This window comes from Meleagris gallopavo, chromosome 2 (genome assembly GCF_905368555.1).
Source record: "Meleagris gallopavo chromosome 2, MGAL_WU_HG_1.1, whole genome shotgun sequence".
In the NCBI taxonomy this organism is placed as follows: Eukaryota; Metazoa; Chordata; class Aves; order Galliformes; family Phasianidae; genus Meleagris; species Meleagris gallopavo.
In genome coordinates, this window is record NC_139405.1 from 13,035,160 (window position 1) to 13,054,422 (window position 19,263).

Sequence of the window (19,263 nt, forward strand, 5' to 3'; positions counted from 1 at the left end):
CTTTGTGTAGTTTGACTTAGGGCCATGTGAGATGCATGAATGAACTGTCGCTCATGTAGAGTTAATCATAATTTGTCCATATAGGGAAAAAAATCCCTGGGAAAATATGATAACACTTTTCACTGGCAGTAAATGTTAGCTGTTGTTAGTCCTTTAAAAATATATATTCTTAGCAAGCTACACAAACTCTTAGTTGAAAGTGTTCATTGAAAAGAGGTATGTATCATGTGTCCAGATCCACACAGGAATGAACTGTATTGACTAAGGGACTGTATCCTTTTGCAGCATATCATTTATTTCATTTTCCTTTCCCTTGAACAAGAAAATATATTTTGATTCAGTGTTCAACAATCCAAGCCAAGTTATTTAAAATAATATTCACTTTGTACTTAGTGTAAAATGCTGTTTTTAGAGCAGACACTTCTGTTATACAATATTGCAAACAGAAATCATTTGTTTCCAGTTCTCATACAGAACCAATTAGTAAAAGTCTTTGGACTTCTTTGCCCTTCTTTTTTTCCCAGTTAGTGACAAATAACTGGGTCTCGCTGACACATAGAACAACAAATAGATAAAGCAAGCATGGATTCTGAGATCTATAATTTTTAATAATTTTTAAACTAGCTACAAAATGTCAATCACTTCACAAACTGACAGGAGACATAAGGAATTTCATATTACATGCTGTAAATGATATTTATCTCACAGTTTATCTAGAGTTCATTCATTTAGGTTTTTTTATTATTTTTAATTAAGTCAGCTACTAAACATCTCAGCGATTTGGTGTGCATAGCTCTAGGTAAGCAACAGAGAACTGTACTGATAACAAACCACATGGGGATAGCGACTAGTAAGAGAGAGCCTTATAAAAATTAATTTCTTTGCACCATTTCATATGGTAGTCGTTTCCTTCAAAAGATAGTCTTCAAAAGCAGCAGACAAACCCAATATATTACACTTATTCTTTTTGTCTTTGACGTATTTTCAGCCAAGCACGTTTTGCTGGCAATGGCTAAATGGTGAGTGCCAAATCCCTCTTTTTTTCATAATTAAAAAAAATGATCATGATTAATAACTCTATATATATATATATCAACAAGAAAAAGTGGCACGACTGCAAACTTGCTGGTATAACATAGTCCCAAAAGAGTCCGAATACTGAGCATGCTTTTGTTGTCATTGTTGGTATGCTACTGCCATGGGAAAAAGTCTTGTTTAAGTAGGAGTCTAAAAGTCTATTTATTCCTCATGCATAAATGCATAAATCACATCACTTTGTAGTGCAATGCTTGTTATAGTAAGATAATTCCACATTGTCTAATCATGAAATCATAACAACAGATAATGGCAATGAAGAACTGAAGACAGCAGGTTTAAGTGCTTAAACATCATGATACCCAAAGACAGGAGCATGGCAGTAGCTCTGTGGAATGTCACAGTTTTACAAGAACAATACTGTATATTTAAAGGTTAACAGCACGTTTAGCATTCCAACATGGTTGTCATTCAGCAAACATCATTTAAAAAAAGGAGAGGAAAAGGAAAAGGAATCCAAACAGAAACAAGGAAAGGGAAAATCCCAAAAAACATCATAGTGAGCTATAGCCATCAAATCAGCACTATGTACAACCTTTGGAAAGAAAGATATCTAGAAAAAAATTAATTACAAGTATCATTTTTGGAAAGCTGACAAACTACACAGGACAACATTTACAATGGGGCTGATATGTGCATGTGTGCAAACCTAGTAGGTAAATACCATGATAAAAGCATGAAGGTACTGCCCTCTGGGTCAGCATTAAAAGGAAATGCACTTTGCTGCATTTAACCACTGCCGAGCATCTTTGTTGCACGCTGGTTGGCTTCATCAATCCTGGTTTTATTGGAATCAGCCTAGGGAAACACAAAGAAAGGGGACAGATGATTATGTAGCAGAGAGAGAAGGTGCACAGTGCTCTGTGGGCACTCCTTTAGTTTTGGCTGTTAGGAAAAACAAAACAAATGGAAGTTACGGATTAGCCTGATTTTGTGACACTGAGCAGCCTTTGAGTTTTTGTGAGCTTTTGCGTTTGTATTCAATTTCTCTTAAACTCTTTTAAATGCCATGCCACGTCTGTGGCTGGTGCTAATCGTTTGCACCATCAACAGTGGTGGATGACAGGATGAAAATTGTGGTGTGCATGTGGATGTCACCGGAAAATCTTCCGGTGCTCTGTAAGGCTTGGATTCAGTGGACCTGGACTCTGTCTGGACCTTTTGACTGTGTGTGTGACAAGGAAGGTAGAAGCAGGAGTGATGCCGTTACTCCTCTCTCTCAACAAGGAGTTCGGTGTAGCCACAAGACAGGGTAACCTCTTTGATCAGGCAGCCGCGTAGATGGGAATTAAGAAGGAAGGGATTCCATCATGATTTGGAATTCTACCATTATTTGAAAAAAATCAAACTGGAATTTAGTCCAGTGTGGCCTGAACTGTTAACTTCACTGTCTTCCATGCTGTAACACTTGCCATACTTAAAAAGTGCTGTTAATAGAACAACAGATTTTGGAGTTCTGTTTGAGAGGGCAGAGACTTTAACCATGGCTTTCTGTCGCTCTGTAGAAGTTAGTTTTGGAGTCAAAGACATTATTGTAGCTGACAAAAACTGGCAAAGTTCCTTTCAAGTCTGTGTTGCTAGCAGAGGACTAGATAGAAAATGCTTTCAGTGTTTGAAATGAGAACCGTGGGAAAGGTGAGAGCTGTGTTACTACTTTAAAAGCATGACATCAAATAGCAAACTCTTTTCTGCAGTTTGATGTCTTCATTTTTTATTTTTGTTTTTTGCCTTGATTATTCCCAGCTCTCTGGGGTGTACCCAAATAGTGCAGATTTCTTTTAAATCTTCAATTTGCAAAGGCTGAAGCATCTTTCCCACATTCATTTCAAAACCTTTGAAAATGGTTATACTGATATGCAATAAATCACTCTTAAGCATCTTAGGCTTTTCTCCCTAATTGTTCTGGCACATGTAAATATGTATTTTTAGTACAGCAGCATGTGCCAGATCCTCAGCAAGAGTAAATCACCATAACTACTCAGTATGAACCACGTTTCTGTTTTTTATCCATGAATTTGACCTTGTCTATTGCAGTATAGCTTTTGCCAAAAGATTACCTGAAAGATAAATTAATGGCTTGAAAGCATTTAACTTTATCATGAAATACATTAATATTGATTGAATGTTAAGTGTTGATGAAACATAATGTTTCTAAATGGGAATACTGAAGCCTAAATTTGGTAAATGATGTTTCATCCAAGTCAGTGGGAGTCCTTGCCCAGACCTTCCCAGCTGGGTGAAGACAAAATGTTTTTAGCCCTTCTACTTTCCGCCCAGCTCTCCATTAATGGCTCTTTTTTGGAACAGGCTGTCTTCTGGTGATGGTTTCTGACCCTTTTGACCTACTTATCACATCATCATTTTAGTTTTTGTCCTTTTTTCTCTGATCTAAAGGAAGGATAAAACCTTTTATTTGTTGTCTCATCTGATTACCATGAATAGATTAGATTACCTCTCTGCATTATGAAATTGCTCTGGTTTGGATGCACACATCCAGTTTAACGTAAGTGCTTTAGAAGCATTTGGGTTAGGTTGGTGAGGTACCCAAGCTTTTGCAACATATGCCAACCAAGGATTTTTCTAGTGATGATAGCTGACTGAAAGCACAGTGCTCTAGTTGGTCGGAAAAAAAAACCAAAACCCTCCAGCCCCCCTGCATTGCCTGCCACCAGCCAGGGGTGATGCCTATTGCCATGTCTCGTTGCAGAATGGAAGTGTACATTTTTTGGTTTTGGTATTATCCAGATTCAGTAATTTCTATCTTTGATAGAGGGTTATCCTAATATTTTGTTTCCTTTTCTAGTATCTCGTTACTGCTTGGGCCACACATTCTTACTCAAAGAAATTCAGCAGATTTTCACTAAGACTGAAGACTCCTATTTTTATGCTGCTTTCATGATGATTCCTTTGTGTACACTGCAAGTCCATCTTTCAGAAATGCGGCACTCTTCTTAGCCATGGGCTCTGACCAACAGGATGTGCCTATGAGGCTGGATTTAATGAATTGCATTAGCTAGCAACATTTTTTCCATTTGCTGTATGAAACACTGCACACCTAACCCTGTAGGAAAACCACTCAGATGTGGAACGCCAGTCCCTCAGTTAGCTGCTGCTCTCAGCATGCACTGCCTAGAGATATGGCCCATGTTCTTCATGTTCACAAGGGGCCTGGTCAGTATTTTCAAGTTCCAGATGTTTACAAGCATGAGCCGATAGGAGAATCCTTGTTAGGATCACTGCAGTTTGTGATAGCATCCTGCAGACATGGATAGGATGCATCTGATTTCTATCCGCAGGGAATGTCTCCTGCTACTATGCTATGTCATGAGTAGGATAGCTACTAATGTGTGTGTCTTTGTTCTTCCTCTGAAAAAATAATGTATATCATAGACTTGTTATTTAAATCTAGTTATGGCATGGGGTGGATAATTTTCCAGTCCCTTGTTGCAGTGTAGATTAATTTGCTGTTTTCTACTGCTTTTCATATGAACAACAATGGTAAAACTCTCACCTCCAACCACCCGTTTCACTTTTCCCTAAAGTAGGAAGTGCTGCAGAATGGCATCATGGTGACACTGTACATTTTCCAATGTGCAGACTAATAGATGCAGCTTTATGAAGCACACTTTTGACTGACACAAAACCATGCACTCTTCTATGTTGTATGACTGTGTCAGAGACTAGCTTCCTGCCTGTAAGGCAACATATTCTTCACCCAATCCTTCTTGGAATCAAACCCAAATAAGGAAAGTGAGCTGACTGAATCCCTAACTGCTATTTCTTTTTTTTTTTTTTTTTTTTGTGTGTGTGTGTGTATGCATGTGTATATGTGTGCATACTAGGCTCTGGTATAATTAATTGACATGAAAAACAGGCATGGACATCCTGCTTATCTGAGAAGGTTTGCACGTGCCAGAAGGCAGAAGAGTACAAGCTCTACCGTTTATGGTCAGCATTAACTCTAAGCAGCACATGTAAGTCCTTGGGTTAGATCCTCAGGCTGTGTAAATCTCAGCTGAAGTCAAGTGTTGTATTGATTTTACACCAGATGAAGATCTAGCCTCTTATGTCACTTCAGCCTGACTGCCTGTGCCTGGAGCGCTGCCAGTGTGAATGCAGATGGCTTGCGGATCTTGAGATGTGAGTGTGGCAGTGAGATCCCAGCCAGGTTTGGAGGGTGCTGCTTTATGCTTCAGAAATCTGCAATGCAGGTCTGGCACTGGAACAGCGCTTTCTACCTTTTTAGCTGGTGATATCACAGTAGAAATACTGAGCTTCTAGACTTCACCAGGCCCATGTATGGTCTAGTTCTATGTACACACACCAAGAGAGCTGGTGGATGTGTTGTAATATGATTATAATCAGGCAGTATGACAAGCCTAGCTGGACTGTTAACATGCAGCAAAGCCTTGCTTAATGCATCCCCATCCTCTTTTTGTGACTGGTCCTCTAAAGAAGCAATCCTAAATCTAAATTCTACATCACTGTGCAGTTTATGAGGGAAGGAAAGTCCGGGAAGGCTTAAAATATGTCAGGAAGTGCCAGGGTCCAAATTCCACGGTTCTGCACAACTCAGGGTATTTGTCCTTTCTCAATACCCTTGCAGAAGTAGTCTTTATGTGAGCTAAGGGGTCTCCTCACTAGCTGTTGTCTTGCAAACTCAAAAATGCTGCTTCAACCAACCGGCACTGAAAGTTACTAAAGATCCACAGCAGTAAGCTCTGCTTTGGCCCAAAGATGTGGAAGGAGAAGAGAGAGGAGCGCTAGCAGTTATTTCTGTCATCTGTCCTTCTCTGAGCAGAATTAAAACTACAGAACAATCTCTTCTAAGGAGCTGAGAGCCAGCTGGTAGACACATCTGCCCTTCTTATGCACAGCCTGTGCTTGCAGAAGGGAAAACACTGCCCTTTTTGGGGTTCTCTTAGAAATGTCAGTTCTTACCTTCTCCATGATCCTGTCAATCTGGCGATTCTGTGTGTCGATCTCATTGCCCATGTCCAGGGCCATGTGACGTAAGTTGCCAATGATGCCGCTGACCTGCTCAAGGTTCTCATCCATTTCATTTTCCCGGGCATCATTTGTTACCCTTGAAGTAATAAAACCAACCAATTATTTGAAGCAAGGGGAGAAGAGATCCCCTGAAACTGATTCACCCCAAACCTCTACTGCATCCTCCCTTGCCTGTCAGCTGTGGAGCATGCTACAGTGCTCAGCTTTGAAAAAAGGGGATTATTAAGTAGCTGTCCTGAAAACCTTCACATGCTTGTTTTTTGGATGCTGGGATTAATTATCTGAGTTTGTCACTCTCAATTTGTACTGTTCATTCCTTCTGCTCCTAAAAGTGTTGCTGTCTGAGCTTGTCTGTACCACTTATTACATCTAGCAATGGGCTTTCTCAAAAGATGTGGAAGAATGAAAGGACGCTTCATTTGGATCTGTGTGTGATTACAGTGTGGGAAATGCCAGAGGGCAGTGGAACTAAAGCTGTAGCAGCTGCTTGTGTTCAACCACACAGGATACTGTTCATTCTTCACGGACTTGGGGCTTGCCAAAATATTGGGCAAGAAAATCCTGACCCAACCTTGTATTTACTTAAATTTGTTTTCAATAGATAGAATCAAACTTTCCCAGTTTATTTGTCTTTTGTCTGTCCTCTTAGCCCCATCTTTTACAGTTGCTTGCACTTGATTAAGGACCAAGTTCAGTGCTCCCAGGACTGAAGAGGCACATGAAGATTGGCACTTGGAAATGTTTCCCACTCATAAAATGACTGCTTTGAGTCTCTTGTGTAATTTGTCTTCACTGAGGTGCTAAAATGGCACTACAAGCTATTCGTGGAAGAATTACGCCGTGGCATAACTTTCTTGACTGCTATTCTGTTAGCATGCCCCAGCATTTGCTTTGATGGGGCTGCCATCCACCAATAATAAAAAAAAGTGAATGGCAGACCCAGCAAGCTTAAATGGCAACTCCATCCCACGCTCCAGATTGTATGACAGCATTGTTTCTATCGCATTGATTTCCTTTTATCACAGCAGCCAAAAAAAAAAGGGGGGGGATAATAGTTTTTGGAAAAGATAATTAATCCAGCATCCTTAATCTTCAGGCATCAAAGCTTTGCCTACTGATATGCCTTTCTCCATTCAGCTGATAACATTGTCATCTAAACACATGCTCTATAAGCACTGTACTCAGTATGTAGTTGTTGTTGAATCCCCATATACTGGAGAAAGTTTGCAGTTTAGTTGCCATTAGTATAGCTGTGTATTTCAAAGTAGCTTTCACCTGAGTGCCAGGGATTGCCACTGAAGGGTAAATGTTTCCACATGGTTTTGGCTTTTGGGCAGCTGAGGAATGGGGCATCATTCCCTGTTCAGTGAGATTCTCTGGATGATCATGAGTAGGAAAGTGGTTTTCTCAAAAACTATTTACCTCTGGTAGAAATTGTACTTCAAGTTTTGTGCTTGGCTTTGCTTTGGCAGAGAGCCTAAGGCTCTTTTCTTTTAGAAAAGAAAGGAAGAGCTGCTGAATGCTTTAGTGCATGGTTACCCAGTGACACTGTGGGACCATCACGTTACCTAGTGTCACTGAAGGAGTTAACAAGTGTCACAGAACTCATGACCATATGGAAGAAATCTAAATGTATCAGTGGCAAGGAAAATAGAGAGAAAACAGTGGATAAAAAGGCTCACCTGCGGATAAAGCCACCACTGATGGCCATCTGCTCCCGTTCATCTACAACACGTGCAGGCTGGCTGGCTACAACGCCATCCTGATTATTGCCCCAGGCTTTTTTGTAAGCATCACTTGATTTAAGCCTATGCAAAAAAGTTGATGAGTAACAAAGCATCCAGTGGACAAGGACAAATGCAAAATTTTACTTCTCCAAGCTAGAAGCTGAATCAAGCAAATGAGTTTTCAGAGGGTCATTGATTGTATACCGATATATCATAACCCTGAGTAAAAGGATGGTTTTTTGTTTAGGTTAGTTTTTGTTTTTTAACTTTACTGCCACAACAACTGTGATGGTCAGAGGTTTAGTATCCAATAGGGTGAATTGCAACTTTTAAGTCCACAACACTTCACACAAGTTTTTGGATGTTGACTGAGTTTCCAGAAAGGAAAAAGAAAAAAAAGAAGAAAAAAAATGAGAGAGAAGAAATACAGATAAGTAGAAAACACTGTTTCATTTCAGTGACACATACGTTGTGACATCAAACACAGAGAACGTATTGGCAGACAGACATAAAAACATAACTGCCAAGTATAGTGTGTACATCACATCACAGCAACACACCCTCTTAGAGTAAAAAGGATTTGGCTAGACTTTAACATTTTACAATGCAGAACATTGGGCTTTTGCTGTTGTTAACGTATATGTGGCATAAGAGGCAGTTAAAGCCCCTAACCTTTTCCAAAGTGCTTCGGGAATTATTTTATCATAAAATTCATAGGGTTTGTTAGATTTTCAAATAATATATCGGTACATGAAAATAGTAATCATACATCTACAGTTGATGTACAAACCTTTGTCCACAGAGACAAAAAGTAAAATAGGCAGAAGTGAAATGAGTGCAGGAGAAAAGAATAGATACAAGCAATCTAGCATCAGAAAGGGAAGTTTTTCTACATTTTCTTCATGCACCAGCTACAGGCATGAATAAGAAGTAAAGCATTCTCACTAAGCACAGTTGCTCCAATAGTTCGTCATACTCTTAATGCATCAGCAGTAACAGCCTTCACAATAAGCAAGACACAGGCAAAAATGGATCATTACTTCCTTCAGGATTTTTAAACTACAGGACTTTATAGTAGCCTATCACGGTATTTGTTATATTTGTTATTCACTTTCAAAGAGCCATTTTTGACTGAGCTGCCGTGGACAGAAAATTAAAATCCAGGCATACCTTCAGTGGCAGATTAGCATGTGTAGCATATTTAGGGTTGCTGCATTGGAGCTGTCAGACAAGATTGAACACTTAAACAAGACAGCATGAGTGTTGAGGATCTGTATCTGCAAATTCTTGATTTTATTCTAGAAATGGAGCAGTTTTCAACAGACTTCTTGGGAACTGCAAATCCCCATATTTTCCCTGTTCTTCAGTCAGCAACAGTCAGTCATATAAACAGCCCTGTGGCTTGGATTTTGGGAGAGAAACAGCATGCTTCTGGGGACTTCAGGAAAGAACACAACAAACTCATCTCTGGTTTTATATTCTTTCCTTGCCCCCTGAAGGAGCTCTGTATCTGTTAAGCCTGAAGATGTGTTGCATCCTTCCATATAGAATTAAAATACAGATGCAAAGAGGATATTTCCCAAATAGTCAACTGTTGTTTCGTTGCTTACTTTCTATTAAATTTGTGAAGAGTTAGAAAGAGGATGCTTGGCTTATTTCTTCTTAGATCTCTGAAACTAACAATTGAGTCTCACATTACTAGAAATAAGTGAAAGTAGCTCTCATATATTTACAGATATTTGTCTGCTCTTTAGACCCACACAACTCAGAGTCTACATTAGAAGTGAATGATTTGATGTACCCAGAGCCCAACCTCTATTTTCTTGTGGAGTTGCAATTAATACAGGTGGAGCCTGGGCCTGCTCAAGGTCAGTAGCATTTGTCCTTTTGACTGCAGTCTAGCCTAAGTTTAATGACATGGGCATGGTGGCTCTTCTAAGAATGGAGTTTCAAGCTTTACATTTTGATATGACTCACTGAGTTATATTCACAGCAGAGTACAATTATATGTGAAACAGTTAATCTTTATGAAATATGTGCATTTAATTTACCACTAACCAGAAAAGCACTAAGAGATCATGGTGATACTAATGCTCAGAACTATCTGGATTTCTCTCCCTCCTACACTACACTTTTCAGAATATCATCTTATTTGTACCAGTTGGTTCCTGGCACGGTGATTAAAGGAACAGCTACAGAAGCATTGTTCATCCATATTTTGTTTCTAAACATGTTCATTGATTAGCAGTGCTAGATTATGAAATAGGACTGCAGTCTGCAGAGGCAGAATACTGCCTTATAGCCGGGATGATACACCTTGAAAAATGAACACTGTATGCATACAGTATTTTCCTGTTCTTGCACCTATTGATTTCATGATACTGCAATCATTGTGCTAAATGCTTCAGTGCCATGTGTCAGCTACTAACCCCATCCATGCCACAGGTCTGGCTGTCAGTTCAGAGCAGCCTTTCCTACAGAATAAAACAATTAAATCTGCTCTGAAAAATGAAGATGCTTGCAAAATACATGATGATTTTTTGTGCTTCAGGGAAGAACTTTTGTTGTTGGCATATGCTCCAGGAGGAGCAAGATGCTGTCTTGGCTTGTTCCTCTTTAGCTTGCAACAGCTTTTAGAGTGTGGGAGTGTCTCAGGTACTGCTGCATACTTCTGTACCTACAGCTCTCCTGCACTTGTTCAACTGCCTGTTCTAATTCAGAAGGCTATCAGGGATGCAGCCAATATCAGAGCTGGAACTGACTGCAGGAGGGCCCACTCAAAAGGTCTATGTGTGTGTGTCCTTCTTTCCATGCCTTATTGCCTCTCTCCCACTCTGTATATCAAGGCAATAGCATACATATTCTGTGCAGACTGTTTACCTCCGCAAAGTATTTGTAGCTGGGTACGCAGGAGCAAAACTAATTTTGAAATCTAAGGCAGTAACTGCATTGTGTCCCAAGGGAATTCTCTTCAAAATAGATCAGGATTGAGAAGGCAGAAATCCAGTCATAATCTTTCTGTTCTGGGCCAAATTTCCACCGAATTCCATGGCAGCTCACTTTCATTTGATCTGGATAATCTTTGTAGGACTGACTATGAAGAAAGCATCTGTGCCATGCAGGAAGAGAGTACAGTACTGCAGAACCACTGCTCTCTGCCTTGTTTTCTGTACAGTGTCTGGCCAATCACTTATAAATGCTTTCACTGTAACCTATCTGATTGCTGACTCACTGTATGCTGGGTTTGCTGTTCCTTGAGGACTTTTGGTCTGCCCACTTTGTCCCCCTCTTCCTACACCACATAACAGTACTTCACATTTTCATCTGGCACTTAAAACAAGCTTTGCATTACCAGAGGACAGTTTCGTTCAAAAGTGATGGCATGCAAGCACATTTGATACATTTCAACATTTCTCCTTAGTGTACGTGCTACCCAAATGAGATAATTTTTTTTGCTTGGATTTTCTCAAATCTGGTTGTTTATGACAGGATAAAAACCATTTCAAATTGAGTTCCAATCGTGAAATGTCATGTCTTCTTCAGTTTTGTCAAGAACAATTTCTGTTGAACAACGAGAAGTATGGTTTTCATCTATAATTTTGACCAGTGTTTATTATTGCCTCTTCTGCATTTTTAAACTATAGGGTTTTTTTGTTGTTCCTTATTAAACTTGTTTGCAAAAATGTTTTAAAATTTAGGACCTCCAGGAATAAAGTAGCTCCAGTGGTTTTGATCTCGGGAAAATGGAACCACTCAGTACACTTTGTGTAAAATGTTGAAAGTTATACCATTAGAAGGTGTCAACAGTGAAGCTTTCACTGCAGTATGCCTGATTTTAATGCATCTACAGTAATTTCCAGTCACTTGTCTATGCTATGAGATGAATGCGTTTGAACCAGAATCGTTCTTTCTGCATGCCACATGCTCATCCTGTCCATGTGCCTAGCAAGGATGAGCTTCACAAGGCCTTTGGGATCAGCCTTAAGTGCTCAAAGAGATGAGGCAGGCAGCACCTACTTGTTACATGGACAGACACAAAGACCACAGAATTTTCCTAGGTCCGTCAAATTCTTTTCTGCTTCTTTCATGTCCTTATTGATTTGGTCCATTCCCTCTTCGATGCGTTCCAGTTGTTCTGATTAAACACAAGTATTTTATCCCCACAGAATGAAGCAGATGGAAAAGGACAAAGAAAAAAAAGACAAAAACTTCAGACATTCACTGTGACAAAAAAAACTGGACACCACATAGCAGAGCCGGTACCCAGTACCTACTTGTTACAAGGACATATGAAAAGGCCACAGCATTTCCCTAAATCTTTTAAATTTTTCTCGGCCTCCTTCATGTCTTGGTTGATATGGTTCATGCCTTCTTCAACACGATCGAGTTGTTCTGGTCAGGACAAAGGGATGACAGTGTGGAATGAATTGTATTTTTGTTTGTTTGTTTTTGTCTTCAACAGAACGTGAAAAATGACCATGTGGATCTGAATCAGTAATGACGTTACAATGCATTAATCCAATCTGATGCATTGTTAACATGATGTAAGCCGTTCTGGATGCCAAAGATGTTTTTTACTAATATGGAAAGAGTAAAACAATGGAGGAAGATGTTCAAAATATATTAATCTGAGCAAGATGTAATGATGTAGAAAGTAAGGGTTATAAACTTTAAGGTCCAGAAACATAATACAATGCACCACTTACTAAGACACCAATGACATCCAAGAGAAAGCAAGATAAAATGTTATTATTTTGCATTTATTCATGTTAATACAAGAGAAAAGGAACTTTCCATGGAAAATACCTCAGTTACTTACGCTTACAAGTGCCTTGGAATTAGGTGAGGTGTGTCAGTGTAATTGCTTGGGTTAGTGGGGACTGAGTGAGACAATTGGCAGTAACAAGACCAGAGGTGGTGGTGCGAGCTGTTAAGAGCTATGTCCAAGTACTCCTTTTTCCAGGGGCTGAGAAAACTGAAGCCCACCTCTCTGATTGGCTTTGGAGGTTAATCTCAAATCTGCATATGGCTTTGAGGCTGATTTTCTTTCTTGCATGAATGCTGCAAATCAGGAGTAACTCCTGCAAACAGAGAGCAACTACAGCCACCACAGGAGCCTGATACTGAAAGAGGACCACCAGCTGTGGCATACATTTTCTGTCCCCAATTTTATGAAAATAAACAATAGGTAAAGAGTAAGATTTTTCAATGGGGTCACTTCTGATTTGCTCCGGGGCAAGTGACTGAAGCATCAAGTGCAGTAAACAGCCTAAAACCAGCACTGTCTCTGCTGGCATTAAAGAGAATTTGTCTTATTTCTGCTTAAGGTTGACAATGATTTAGTCTTCTCTTAGTGACTTAAAGGTTCAGAATAACTTACTGTGTTAGAGAAACAGAATGCCATGATGTAAAATTGTAGAACCAGATTCTCCAGTGATGTAAATACATAAACAGATATTGGATCCAGTGGGATTGGGGATCTTATGTGGAGTTTGTGGTATTTTACACTGGTGGAAAAGCTTCAACATTTGTTGAAGATAAACTCAAGTACTACATGTGATGAGAAAATTACTTGGAGTGGCATTTCAATGCAGTAAATATATGTATATACCTAAGGAGTCTGTGAAACAATCACATTCCTGTTCCCTGTATTGAGAAGAAAAAATATAAACACAGAATTTGAATTGAGAGGAAAGGGACTAAGACAGCATTGGTTACAGGAGAAATCCAATGTCATCCCTGACATTAATTGAGCTCTGCCAAGATTAAAAAAAAAAAAAAAAAAAGGAAAAAAAAGAAAATATTTTAGAAAAAAAAAAATCATGTGCCTATTGACGTCAGTATGAAACTCCTCCTGATTTGTTTGAGAACATGAATAGGCCTAATTTCTTACTTGGGCTTCTAATAACAATGGAGGCTTAGATTTTCAAAGCTGTCTGGGGGATTTGGATGCTCAATTCCCATTAAAATGAATTGTATTTAATTAATTTTAATGAGAGTTGGGCATCTCACCCCTAGAGGGCCTTGAAAATACTGTCCTAAATTATTCAAGCTGAAATAATTCAAATACTGGACTTAAAATGTTTGCTTAATCCTTGCATGAAGCTGGATTTGGAGAAGAAGTGCCATGTCAGCATTGCTGGCTGCATCTGCTCTTCAGCTGTCAGTTCTCCTTCTTCCCAGCTGGATGTGCCTGCCTCCTGATGGCATGGGCATTATGGACCCCAATTCCAGGGGGTTCAGAATTACCTGGCAGTGTCCTCTAAAAGGAGCACATATATTGTGAGCAAAGTATTGGGAAACAGAGAAGGAAATCTGAAAGGTACATTACTCAAGTTTTGCCAGATAGATAATCTACTGAGAAAATAACTAGAATCACAGAATCGTTAAGGTTGGAAAAGGCTTTTTAAGATCATCAAATCTGAGATGATCCCCACCATGCCCACTATCCCATGTTCCTCAGTGCCACATCTCCATGGTTCTTGAACACCTCCAGAGACAGTGACTCCATCACCTCCCTGGGCAGCCTGTGCCACTGCCTCACCACTCTTTCTGAGAAGAATTTTTTCCTAATATCCAACCTGAATCTGTCCTGGCACAACTTAAGGCCACTACTTCTCATCCTCTCACTGTTACCTGGGAGAAGAGGCAGACCCCTACCTTGCAACAACCTCCTTTCAGGCAGTTATAGAGATCAGTGTCTTCCCTGAACCTCCTCTTCTCCAGACTGAACCATCCCTGTTTCCTCAGCTGCTCCCCATCACACCTGTGCTACAAAATCTTCACAGCTTCTTTGGCTTTCCCTGGACACACTCCAGGGCCCCAATGTCTTTCTTGTAATGAATGTATTTCTTGTAGAGGTACTAGGTTGTATTGTTTTAAAGCCCACTGTAATTTTACATTTTGGTGTGGGTGCTTGAGCAGAAGCAGTACTTCATGTTTGTACCCACAGTTTGTACCCACAGATTGTGAATCTCACCAGAACTGCAAGTACATGGTAGAAGATGGTATTCCTCCAAGCTCTCCTGCTCCTCACTAGCTCTAAGTCTTGTGCAGCTGGGCAGCACTCTTGCTCTGGGAGGCAGTGGTGGGAGTGTGAGTTGGCTTTTCTGCTGGTTTATGCAACATGAAGGGAATTGCTAAATTTCCATTGCAAATTCCCTCTTTTTGCTCTTGAGAGCTGTTTGCAGAGCCTAGCTGGTTCTCAGGGCTCTCAATTAAAAGGATGTTACCAGATGTTATTTGACACTGTGGGGACAAGAGGTACTGACCTCTCTTCCAACTTTGCTGTCTGTATTTTCCTAACCTTAGTTGGGCAATAGAAATGTCAGATGAGACTGCAGGGATCAATTGTAGATAAGGTACCACTGGTTAGCTTCTAGTGCAAGCATGTTTCCTTGCTCAGATCTCTGAAGCCAAGAGTGTAGAAGTGCATTTTGAGCTTTTTTTTATTTTTCCTGTTTCCTATTCTGCCTGAATAGATGAGTATTAATTGAAGATTATATTTGACATGACTTAAAGACTTTTGTTTAAGGTATGGCTCTCTCCAGGAGTCTGGCTTAATTTAGCTTTCTTTAGGATTTGTCTGATGCTTATAGTATTTCTTGAAAGAGACTCATAACTAATTTATCTTCCACTGAAGGAAACCTCATCAATGTAAAAAGACTATGCCACGTGTGTAGCCCAGAAGTCTAGACAGTTCTTAAAACCACTTTCTAGTTGATAATACAGTGGACAGCACTGTTAGCTGGTTTAAATCAGCATAGTGATGCTGGCTTCATGAAGCAACACCAGTTCATACCTGTCAAAGTTCTGGTCTCACAGGCAAGTAAATAGATTCATGAATCTAATCACAATTATTGAGGCATAAATATTATAGAGGAATTAACTTAATGGGGTCGCTCTTTGTTTAGGTATGAATGATATTAAAATCTCGCCCAGAATGAATCACTGTTGGCAAGTAATTAGATGATTATCAAAAGCTTAATTTGTTGTTCTCAAAGACCTCCCCTAGTCCAACTTTGTGCATTGTATTAAAGGTCTTAAGAAAGACAGTCTGCTGGCAAATACTGCCATGAACCTACGCAAACTCACACCAGCAAAGATCATATTCTTTATCACTAATTTACAGAAGCACTTCAAGATTGGAGCTTAAACATTTTTTGATAGTTTGTTGCGGTGTTCTTTAAATATATTATGCCTGCATGTACATTTATATACATATATATCATATGTATGGCATATAAGATACCTGGCACTGCCTCAGTCTGGCGGCAGAATACACATTAGTGGTGTGTTCATTCTGATTTCCTTCTTTCTTTCTTTCTTTCTTTCTTTTTTTTTCTTCCCCCAGGAAACTGCTAAATAGTAGTCCCTTTTGCATATTGATACTATTCTAGTCTGAGAATGCCACTTTAATTAAAATATAGTGGCCATATTTCTGCTTTCAAATCTTACAGCAAACTGATGGCAGGCCTTAGGATTTATGCAAGGGTATATTTTTTTAACCTATATGATTATACTTTTGAATTACTTCTGTATCAACACTGCAAGCATCTGAGGTACTATACGCTTGCTCGGCTAGTTTTATGGCATCATTTGCCAGTGATCTTCTATAACAGCTTGGCAAATCCCTTCTCTGTGGCTGATCCCTGGGGAAGTGGCTGGAAGGGGGCAACAGTGGTGAGGGCATCCCTGAGCTTCTCCTTTGGCTTCTTGAGAAAAAACAGCTGCAAAAGCATCTTTAGCACAATGTTGGATTAAGAACAGGGCAGGGACAATATGGTGGTGCTTCACCTTTGCATCCCCATCTGCAGTTCATAAAAAATATTCTTCAACCAATATTTGGGCCTGGGCTTTCGGAATTTCAGTTAAATGCCTTTGAAGAAGGGAGCTTGCTCCTTCAATGAAGAAATGTGGAATGAAGCAATTTCCACCAAGGACAATTTTAATTTTTTTTTCTTTAAAAAAGGACATTTGAGAGTACATTTTAATCATAATTGCATACCAAGAGGGTTGAGTTAGAAAGAGAGTCAGCAGATTAACAATTTCCAATGATAGCTGGTGATCCAGTTTTCCACAAAGAATCATTTTGGATCAAAGCACATTTCTAGAACAGCCTTTTTAGATATCCTGAGCTGTGACCTAGCTCCACTCTGAAAGGCTTTGCAAAGCATGCATACGAATGGAAGAAAGCTGGTGGGGAGCGCTTGTGAGCCCATGTCAAGTGGTACTAAAAATAACAGTAGACAAGGCACAACCTGCAATTGTGGGGGATCTGTTTGTCTTTTGTTCTGCACTACACTTGCAACATAATTAATGCTATTTTCCCTGTAGAATCTGGATTTTTTTATTTTTTACTAACTAGCAAATCATTTCTAACTGTGATCAGCTCAGCTCATAGGTGTTGTTGGAGCACCTCTAGCAATTTTGCTTCTAACATCTCACTGCCTATCTCAAACTGGAAGTTCCATACAAAATGACAAAAGCTTTATTTTGAGGCTGGCAGCACACTGGAATAAGCTGCCCAGAGAGGTTATGGAATCTCCTTCCCTGGAGATACAGGAAATAGACCTGAATGCTTTCTTGTGTAACCTACTGTAGGGAACCTGTCTTAATGCAGGGCATTGGACTTCCTGATACCTGGAGGTCTCTTCCAACCCCTGGGATTCTGTGATCAATTTTTGTGCTAGGTGTTAAATAGGAGATAAGCTGGAGAAGAGGCCTGCATGCAGGCTTAGCTTTCAAGAGGAAAGAAATTGTAATTATGTTTATATTCACTGCAGTTATTTCCCCAGAGCTGCAGAAACAGGTCAGCCATAACTGATGGAAAAACTTTAAAATTCAAAATTAATGGAAGAACTGTAGAGAGCTCAGCTGGCAAGGTCCCAGCCCTTTTACATGGGAGATCTCCTGGTTATTCCAAAGTATTTGTCTCCATACTTCAGTTTGATCTGGTGTATAGAGGTATTGGGTAAGCTAAGTTACTCTATTCATGGGCAAGGTGCTTTTGCACATGCAGTTTCTTTTAAGGTTTGGTTGCATTGACACTTTTTTGGCAGCTATCAAAGTTGTGGATTTTCCTCAATCCTGGCATGGATGAAAAAGGGCTATGTGAATACTGTTGTTACTGGACATACTTTCTTTCCTGCCTCACTTTGAATACAAGAACAAAATTTCTTAGTAATGAATGAGTAATATGCACGATCATATCACCATATATAAAAAAAAAACCACCCATCCCCCTACAATTCTGTGATTCTGTGATTCTGTGATAATCCAGACTACTCTGCCTCCCAATTGTCACAGTGTGATGGGAGTTTCTGAGAAGGAAATTCCCTCCCATTGGTAGAAGAAAGCTGCTGTTCTGCTTGCACCAGTTCAGCAGTCCAGGTTTATCTTTGTATTTCTGCTTTGTACTATCGATTTCATTTTTACAGTCTGTTTTTAACCAGCATGCATGCAAATGTTAACATTTTTTCCAAGCCAGAGTGTTTTAAAGACATATTTTGAAAAGGACACCAGTTGTCACTCCTCAATAATACTTTGTTGTGTGACATTTTTAATATGGAATTTCAACATTTTAGTTTAAAAAGTTGTATGAATATATAATTTATATATATGTATATATGTATATTTAGTTAAATGGGAGACTCAATATCGGGTTTGAAAAAAAAACACATAAGCATTATGGATGCAGGTAGGCTCTGGGAAAGGCTTCCTCACTGTTGTAAACAATCTCATTCAGGAAGAACCTCATCTCATTCCTGTGGGCTCCCCAATGGAAAGATAGTGTGAAATGGGCTTGGGTGAGAATACCCGACCCAAAAAGTGGTAGTTCTGTTTTGCCGAGGGACTACTTCCTGAGTGGTGCACATGACACAGTGGAAGGAAGGGACAGCATCCAGAGGGACCTGGGAAGATTTAGGTTAGATGTTGGAAGGAAATTCTTTACTCAGAGAGCAGTGAGGCCCTGGCACTGCTGCCCAGAGCTGTGGGTGCCCCATCCTTGGAGGTGCTCCAGGCCAGGTTGGAAGGCCCTGGGGATTGGAACAATATGATCTTTATGGCCAGGTTGGAAGGCCCATGGCATGGGATTGGAACTATATGATCTTTATGGACCCCTCCAACCTAAGCCATTCTGTGATTCTGTACTCCAAGAGCTCACTCAGATTCCCAGTGACTTTGGAGGGCACCAGAAGAGGCTACTAGTTTTCTTGGCAGCCCCATTCTCTGTGAAACGGGAGTAATGAAAGCTCTCGGAAAGCTGCACTTTTCTGGAGGGTCACAGTAGACTCTGTGATCTGTTGCACCAAACTGTTAGGCAATAGGAGCTAGCCAGACTAGCTCTTTTCTGTGCCTTTACTGTCTAAGTGCCTCACATTGCAGTCCCAAAGACTTATGCTTATGGTATCAGAAAATGAGTTCTACT

At 39.9% G+C, this 19,263-nt stretch overlaps 1 protein-coding gene across 1 annotated transcript in view; it reads right to left on the bottom strand.

Moving 5' to 3' along the window:
• Window positions 1–325: 325 nt before the first annotated feature.
• The window catches only part of SNAP25 (synaptosome associated protein 25), a 65,215-nt gene continuing 46,277 nt past the window's right edge, over window positions 326–19,263 (bottom strand). The window contains exons 5-8 of the mRNA XM_085218961.1: window positions 11,850–11,967; window positions 7,788–7,913; window positions 6,037–6,181; window positions 326–1,893 (exon numbers count right to left, since the gene is read on the bottom strand). Coding sequence (XP_085075087.1) covers window positions 1,825–1,893; window positions 6,037–6,181; window positions 7,788–7,913; window positions 11,850–11,967 — 458 coding nt within the window. The 3' untranslated portion in view covers window positions 326–1,824. The remainder of the gene's footprint in view (window positions 1,894–6,036; window positions 6,182–7,787; window positions 7,914–11,849; window positions 11,968–19,263) is intronic.